Below are 9094 nucleotides of genomic sequence, written 5' to 3' on the forward strand. Positions count from 1 at the left end.
TTGAGGAAGCCTATTACTGTCCTCCCACACACACCCATCAGTAGCAGGCGCACCACGACCTCAATAACCCTCCACACACATATAGAGGCTGGCAGAGTCCATTTAAGACTGTAAATGCACCAGAGCACTACTGCCATCAAGTGGCTGCTTTAGCACACAAACGCTGAGCACCAGTGCAGAAATACCTCAGTGTGAATCCTGCACACTTGCACAGATGAACTATGAAACATTAAAGTATTTAAATCAATCACAACACCCCTCATTTCAATAGAAAAATAGTCATATAGATTACACTGGAATCATGTGGCCTTTTACCTTTGGGGTACTTTTTACTGGAGTAGATTTCTGCATATACATTTCTACTTTTACTTACGTGAAACCTACTGCAATAAAAATTGCACTAATTTTAGCCACATTAAGGCATGCTCCTTAGAGGAATGTTTGGTTTTTCAGGTGATGTGGTCTTTCTGGCTTCATCAAAATGTAGATCATCTCTAACTCACTCAGGGCGTCAGGTCAGCAGCAGATGTTGAGGTGATGGTTTTCAGCCGGATTGAGTGTGGCGTATCCACTCTAGGTTGGGATTAGTTGCTTTCGCAAGACGAGGAGTTTTTGTATCGTTGGGTCTTGTTCATGAGCAAAGGGGAGGTGTAATTTTTGATTTACTGGTGGAGTTATAGTGCTGTGCAAAAGTCTTGAGCCACCCCTCATTTCTTTATACTCTGACTTTCCTGTCATTGTTTTTTTTAAAGCGGCCTTGAGCAATGGCTCTCGAGACTTTCCGGTGGTCTTTTAAAGTTATTCTTTGGACATTGGCTGCTTTTCACTTATTTTCAGTCCAGTCCTTTTACCCGACCAGTTTCAGAGAAATGACTTGTTGATTGTTAAGCCGTTTAACACTGACCTATGAGTCATTTAAGTATTTTTTAAAAGGCTCCTAACTTAACAGACATTCACAATTTGACTCACTCTCCAGTTTGTGTCTTTAGAGAAATTTGGGGCTTATTCTCATATCTGGTTTTTGATTCAGTGCAGTTCATATACATTAAAAATACCCCAGAATATTTCAAATTACTCAACACCAAACACACCTGTGAAAGAAAAGCAATATAAGGCTACTCATTTACACACTCATTTACATCGAGTTAATTAAAACTGGATGATTACTGTAATAAAGGAGTGATATTGGCCTTTTCCAAAAGTCCTTTAATTGACCGCACATCATTACAGTACATCGAATAGCTTCGTCTTTAAGGCTTTCCTACACATACGGCACAAAAACACTCAATACTGAAAACTATTGGCATGAAAATAAAAGACAGGAAGCAGAGAGCATGTCAGCTGTTGGCAGTGTAGTGTAGCACAGTAAAGGGGTCTTTGCTCAACATCGCATCATAAGAAGTTAGAATAATAATGATGATTAAGAAGAGGCACTTCTTCATCACAGCTCCTTCAGTGAGCTCTGACGAGAATTAACAGACTCAGCAGTTCCTCCCACGAGACTTCAACAATCTGATTTGTCAAGGAGCAACAAAGGTAGAGGATGTAACGTCTTTATGTGGACCAATTCTGCTTCTCCTACATTTTTGCATCCATCTTCTGTTCCAGTGGCCAAAACCCACGTTAAACATGGACAAAACGTATGTACAAGCAACCCTTTTGAGCCGCAAACTCCAAATGCCATCTTATCATTTCTTTTGCTCTTTATGATATCAGTAAGAGCAGACGTCCTTACATATTGTCATCCCTTCTGGGGATACACTAGGTTTGAGTGTGGGATGCTGCAATGCCTTCAAATCACATCAGGAGTGTTTTAGAAATGTAATCTTCTGGGTCTTTTATTTTGAAACTTTATCTGATTTCTACGCCCGAGCATAGAGACACTTCTGAAACACGTTTGCTGGAATCAAAGCGCTTAAGTGAGTGCAGTGTATTCCCAGGCTGGTCAAAGGGATGAAGTGAGACCCATTTTAATATAAATACGGATTATTTTGAACTGTGAATCATACAAAGCTACTCTAGTAGAGTCCAAGAATGAAAATATTCTTCCCATTTCCAGCTCTGTCCATTTTTAAGGTACCCACAACCTGAAACGGCACTGAAAAAAATTAATTAAATGTATTTAAGGAATTTGAAAAATACAGTTTTAAGTATTACAGCAATTCCCAACAGACAGACCACAGACGTAACCAAATTATTGTAAGCTTATGTAAAAAATACATTAACAACCAACAGTACTTGTTTTTGTAATAAACAGTTTTTCAGATAGTTCTTCTAACCACATTATAGCTATATCAGTGTCAACTGTCATATGAGGGGCAAACTAATTTACCATCCCCCTGAACGTGACGGAGCTCGTTCTGGTCTTCTTATATGTCTCGGTTATTCGCTTTTTCCAGCGACATTTGAGACATGAAATATGGAGATTGTGTTAACACCACACATGATAATCTTGCGAATAATACAGTGCCATTAACTACCTGAACTGTAATTATATTTCATGTGGTTGCCTTTGCATTAACCTGAATCATTCTCATTGTACAGTTATGGTTACAGACTGTCTACACTCATTTTATGCTTGAATGAATTAAACCCAATTTTAATAAGCACCAGTTTATTATTTGCATGTCAGAATCAGAGAAGTTCTCACAGGAGAAATCATCTATATCTTCAAGAAATTTCACAAATTAATTTTTACTCACGCACTGTGAAGGTGTGCCGTCACAGGCTGTGCGTATTATTATTATTTCAAATTTTTATCACCAAAGTATTAGAAAATCTAATTTATTGTATTTTTTCTTGTCCCTAGAATCACGTTCTCTTTAATAAACTTTGTGTATTTTTACTGCAACTAGATTTGCCTGATTTTTATGCACTTTTTCACCAATATATTTGCAGTATTTGATTCATTATTTTATGCAACTGTTTTATTTCGGTTTCCTTTTTTTGTGCAACAGTGGAAACGTAGGGGAAGAACACAAAAAAAAAAAAAGACAAAACTTTGGTGAAAGTGTGCACATGTAATGTATAATTTACTGTTTGTTATTTACCTCTAAATTTACATTGTTGTGCCTCATCATGACTCTACAAAGACAAGGAGAAAGGAGAGGTCATTTCTATGAGGAGGGAAGAGAAAGGTGACATTTTCTTAATTACAGAAATCTTTGGGGATCGTAGAAAGAGCTCCAGAACAACAGACATTAGTTAACTTTTAGAGAAACATTAAAATGATACATTAACTTAAATGGGTTAAACTTCCCCAAGAAAAAAATAAACACTGATTTTTAGAAAAGCAGGCCCTCAGTAGAAAAGATAGCCTCCGTTTTATGTGCATTAAAAAAATGTTTCTGATTTCATTTATATACTAAGTAATCACAGGTTGAATTTAAACTTGTTGTAAAGCTTTTCTGTTTGCTGTATTTCTCATTCAGTATGTGGTAGTTTTCACGGTTAGTTACTTATGCTGCTGCTTCAAATTAAAAGCACTCAGCCAGACACAACTGAGAGGCTTTTATTGTGAATTTAGCTCCACACATTCAAAGCCATGAAAATGATCTACGGCACATTCAGATTGAGAACTCTTGTATTACAGTAGAATTAACAAAACAAAACAAAAAAAAAATCCCTGCCACAAGTTAAAATCCCATGAAGTCATTTGTGCTGTCGTCCAGTCAAAGCTGCACGTTGTATCATTACTTCTTTTAAAAAACACTTCAACAGTTTTCTTCCCATTTTAAATGTAAATTAAGTTAAATAACACATCAAGAGGCACATTTACAAATGAAGGAATTTCCTTCACAATCCACTGGAAGGTGTTGCAGTGCGCAGAGATCAGTTTCAAACCTGCTGCAAAAACCATCCATTAATGAAGTTTAGAAACCACTGCACCTCTAGAATTAAACCATTCCCAGCTTGCTTCCAGTATTCAAGGATAATCCCCCATTTCACAATCATATGTACACACTACACTAGCTTTTAGAATAATCTGGACACAGTGTTTATAAACTGCAGAGGAATCACTTCACCACACAACAGGATTTTAACACTGAACTAGAGGACAGATGAACTTGTTTAGACAGGTCACTTTGCAGTAATGAAACACACTGGGGTTAAAGCCCTCTGTGTGTGCATTCAATAGTTTTTAAATGAACACTCAATGTGGGTTTTCTTCTGTGAAGACCGTATTGTCTTTGGGCGCTCCTCCGTCTGACGCAGGGTGCGTTTGGTCTTTGTCAGAGTCTGTGTGTGAGGTGTGGGCGGTGTCTGCTTGCGTGGGAGTTTCCGTGGTGGATTTCGGCGGGTGTGCGCCGTCATCACTCGAGTTTCTGTGCGAAGTTGCCACCGCCTCGTACTCAGCCACCGCCCGCTCATTATGCACCTAGCAACATGAGAAACAAAAACATTGAGGGCGGCTGGCAAGAAGCCAGTTGAACATGTGGCACAATTGCCGAACAACAGTTTAGGTTACATCTGCTAGATCATGTCTAACTGCTTCCAACAAAATGCTAGCAGGAAAAACCTGCCTGAGCTGTTACTAGCCAACAAAGACATGGATACAAGGGTGCTAATGCTAACACTAGCTGTTTACATAACATGTTAACTATGACCAGTATTTAAGAATTGGGTAACCTTCCCTGAACTTCCTCTGCTACTCTGACTGCCTCCAGGTCATCTTCAGACCTCAGCTCTCTCGTCCTGGCTCTGTTCCAGGCGCTCTAAGCAGCCTGCACGGTTCAGGCTGGACGGCAACATCGGTGCAGTCTGAATGTGTTTGTCGGTGGTTAATGAATAAAAAGATTTCCCGCACTGTTAGCGAGGCTGCACGACTGCAACGACACCTCTGTGCTTAAATTTTAAAGATTTGAACCAAATTTCAACCTCGATGAGTTTCTCGAGTGATGTTAAAACTATTATATAGAACATGTCATTATTGATGTTGTTTCTACATTTTAGAGCCATAAGCAATGCTCAGTGTGTTCAAATATGACTACATTAGACATTTATTCTGACCCAGGAGGAAAAAAACTAGAAGATGGGTCTGGTACCAAAATGTAGGTAAAAATGAGACCCTTCAGATGCTAAAGATCCTTTAAAGTTCACCCGAAACTTTAAAGGGTCTTTTTGATATTTTCTCTGTTAAATCATTGGAAAACAGATCGAACCTCCAGGATACCAGTTCTGGTTCCTGTTCCTCTGCTGGACACACATTAGAATGTTGTCATTTAACTACAGATGATGCTTTTCCATGAGATCAGATTTTTGGCTGTGGATGTAAAATTGATTTGGCTTCAGTTTTTAAAAAGGGCATAAATGTTTTTTTAAATAAGTAAATCTCATTTACTTGAATGTATTACAAATTGTGCATCTGTATGTATATTGAAGGCCTGTAATCACCAAATAGTCATAGTATACGTAACTTCATTAAATAGCCTGAAGTTATTGTACAAAAACGACAAAAGTGGCTCCTAGATGTGAGCTTGTGTTTACTCCCAGAGCTTACTGCAGTGTTTTACAGTTTCATAACTCCAGTATTGCAAACAGACTCTCACTCCCACACTATTTAACTTGTAAAAAAGACATTGACTTGTAACTAAAAATGCTAGCCCTTCATCTGGCAAAGAGAAGCTGTCTTAAATAAGAAGCAGCTGCGATCACACAGCCACTGAATACTGCACACAGGTTTAATGTAACTTAAATTTATCAAGGACAGATTAAGAAAATTTAATGAAATGCTGTCATATGATAGTAAATATTGTGGAAAAATGATTAGAAGTAGCAGCTTTAAACCTCCCTAAAAGCCGGTGAGGATACGAAAATGAAGAAATTTAACTGCATTAAAAAAAGGATCAAAATATTAAACAAAGCTAGCTTTTCATTATAAAGTAAATATATGTCCACCATATGTTTCCATTATTTTTAACATCATTGGTGTTTGTTTTCGCAGATGTGGGTGGTTTTTTTTTTTGCAGTTTTACAGATTTTTTTTTTGTTTATATCTGTTTGTAAAAATATTTTAACTGTTAAAATTGAATTTAGTGATACAAAAGCTGTTATAATTTTCATCCTACATTTGAAAATTGTAGGATGAAAGCAGCTTTAATGAAAATCTTGTGTTTTATCCCCTTATAGGGGATTTACTGCTCAGCATGGCTTTTATTTTTTTATTATTTTACTGTGTTTAAACTAAACTCGGAGCAAAGTGCAGCTACGAGTCATATTTAATCTTCAGATCAAATTGATTAAATAAGACTCTGACAAAATCTGATTTATTTGCTTGCACGACTGCTACATTATGGGAAAAAAAAAAAGATATGCTCATTTTTCCCATAGCAAACATTACATCATTTTATCTGCAATTGTAATTATTAACTTAAACATTACACAGTTATTGTGGTGTAATCGCAACAAGGAAATGGGAATAAATTTAATTCTGTTTCCCCCCCTCTTTTGGATAGTATAATTCTTCATAAAAACTGTATGCATGGTGATTTGTTTTTATAACTCATCTGGATACTAAAGTTAGAGACAGCACATCCAAGTAGTTTATGCTGTGGTTTTGGTGAGTTATATTCCAATTAGTCTGTCACTTAGCACAATTAACAGGTTGTGTGATGCACCCATATAGTCTATGGTAATAAAAGCTTGTTAGCATTAGTTGAGAACGCAGTGTTTCACTGTTTGGCCAAGATGCCAACATTGAGTGCCAAAACAAACAGGTGATATTTATGTTATTTTTTTCATTATTTTTATTTGAAAGGGACTGTGTACAATACTAACATAAATGTTATTTGAGCTACTGTACTAGAGTTAGCTTAAAGCTCATTTGCATCTGCGATACTTTGGCAGGTCACATTTTTACCTACTTTTATGGTCACACAATAAAAAGTCTAAATTGCTAAAACAGTATGTGAGTGAAAATGCACCAACGTTAAGAAAATAAGCATGTGATTTTTATAACACAAGAAAGCTGCAAAGCAAAAAAAGAAGGCAAATTTTATTTTATGCATATCATCTTCTTTTCTCAGCAAAGAAAATGATATAAGTATTTTTTTTAACTATGAAAATTATTAAATGCGTTTTGGCCAGAAAGTCGATAACAGTTGTGTTTTAAAGATATATTATATTTAAAAACAGAATATATTGTTTTGGGAAATTCTGCAGACACCAGTAGTGCCATCAAAGCAACAAAAGACTGAAGTAGCTGCTTTACCGAGCACAGATTATCTAAATACCTCATCAGTCAGGGGTAAAGCTCAGAGATCAGCTCCCGGCCACAAAAGCAGACCTCAGGCCCCACCCCCAGAGGGTGGGGTTGGAGGTGACATCACCGGGGAGAAACCCATACATGTAAGCGCATCACATGATGTCAAGAGTCAGGTGTGGGCGGTTCACAGACACACAAAGACGTACATGCATGTACACGCCCACACATACACAGGTATGCCTGAGTCACTGTTATCACCCCATGCATGAAAAAACACACACAGAAAATCTTGAACTACACCCCCACCTCACAGACGCACACACACACAGTAGTTTTCCATCAACCTTTGCACGCAACACCATCTCACCTTTCTTCAGTGTGTGTGGGCAGCCAGTCAGGAGGAAGTGTCAGATTAATGAGTTAAAGCATGAAGAAGAGACATTTCAGACACAACAGATGGAAACAGTGAGTTACTATTACACAACGCCTCGTAATACAGCAGCTACAGCGGCATGTGGCTATTAAAAAAAATTACACACCGTGTAAAATGTCCACAAATCAAAAGCCTGCCCTGATTTAAATCGTGCTGATGTCTATAACTGACCGAGCTCACTTCTAACAGTTTTCTTATTTTTATACTTGTCGATCAGTCTGATTTGTTTTTACTCCTGTTTGCATCGCCAGTAAATTCCTCATCAGGAATATCCTCTTTTAACCAGACAGGCTGGCTGCTATTTTTAGATCTCTTCCTGAAAGTCACAGTCTGACCACTTACACACTACAAAAAGCAACTCGTGCCTCGGACTGACCCGGATTGCATCTAATAATGAATGCCAGGTCTCGGGCAGTTTTCAGCTTAAAAGTCATCAGTTTAGAAGCATTAACGCTGGCGTTTGGCTATGTTGAGTTAAGGACTTTGTTCAGTTCTCACAAAAACAACAGGGTATAGCAGATGGTGATGATAAATCATGCAGATAAGATGCTGTAGGTTTGAAAATGTGCTAGAACAGGAGCAAAGATCACCCGTGAGGGGAAGAAACATGAAAAAAAACATAAATAAAACAATCAGCACAAGAAGCTCTGACAGGCTTCAGACTTTTGGGTTCTTGTGAGTTTTTAAGCATGTAAACAGATATACAGAAAATATAGTTTTGAAATTTGCACTGTTAAAATTTTTTATACAAGTTAATTCTATAAGAATTCGTAAACTCTGAGGAGACGAGCTGCAGAAGTCTGAAGAAAATCAGGGAACAGGACATAAAAGAAGTTGAAGCTAAGAGTCTTTTCTTAACTACATTAAACTAAGCTCAATTAAAAAAAATAATAATTAAAAGGTGTAGTTTTAGTTTTGTATTTTCTTGACCCTCCAGGTCAATGTGAAAATTAATAATAAGCACTGCTGAAAAACTGCTGGATTATACTTTGTTTTATTTGACAGCCAGTTGCTGGCTTCATACAGACACCCATGTCCAACTGTTAGGTTACTTCAGTTATACTACTTTGAATATGCCTGCTGTAGGCTCAGATGCACTTTAACAGGCTGATTTGGATGATAATGACAATCCTTTTGGTTTCATTCTTGAGGATCAAACCATTTGAGATCGATCCTAAAATTGAAACCCAATTTTTCTGCTCAGATTTCTTTTGGACTTTTTAACCTGTGTTTAGCTGTTAAAAACACTTTCAGTCGAAAATACGTTTGCTTAAACATTTCATCACAACATTTAAAGCCAATGTCATGAAGCTTGGATAACTTTCATTAGTGGACTATAGGGCACATTTGAAAAGCACAGACGCAGAATTTAAACTATATTAAAGCTATTAACACCCCTAATAGCAGCATTCATATTAGCAGACCTGCATGAGTGTATGATATTAAACATGCAGAGT

The 9094-nt window shown here is 37.3% G+C and overlaps 1 protein-coding gene across 3 annotated transcripts in view; it reads right to left on the reverse strand.

Annotated features, from left to right (window-relative positions):
• Nucleotides 1-1185: 1185 nt before the first annotated feature.
• The window catches only part of LOC102296358 (major facilitator superfamily domain-containing protein 6-A), a 22324-nt gene continuing 14415 nt past the window's right edge, over nt 1186-9094 (reverse strand). Inside the window, exons 7-8 of one of the 3 annotated variants that reach the window (XM_005919920.3) lie at nt 7572-7575; nt 4260-4378 (exon numbers count right to left, since the gene is read on the reverse strand). In XM_005919920.3, the coding sequence (XP_005919982.1) occupies nt 4371-4378; nt 7572-7575 (12 nt within the window). In that variant the 3' untranslated portion in view covers nt 4260-4370. The other 2 variants (XM_005919919.3, XM_042219873.1) reach the window with 2 other exon arrangements.

Source organism: Haplochromis burtoni, unplaced genomic scaffold (assembly GCF_018398535.1).
Source record: "Haplochromis burtoni strain Fernald_Lab_line unplaced genomic scaffold, NCSU_Asbu1 Contig_39, whole genome shotgun sequence".
NCBI classification, from domain to species: Eukaryota; Metazoa; Chordata; class Actinopteri; order Cichliformes; family Cichlidae; genus Haplochromis; species Haplochromis burtoni.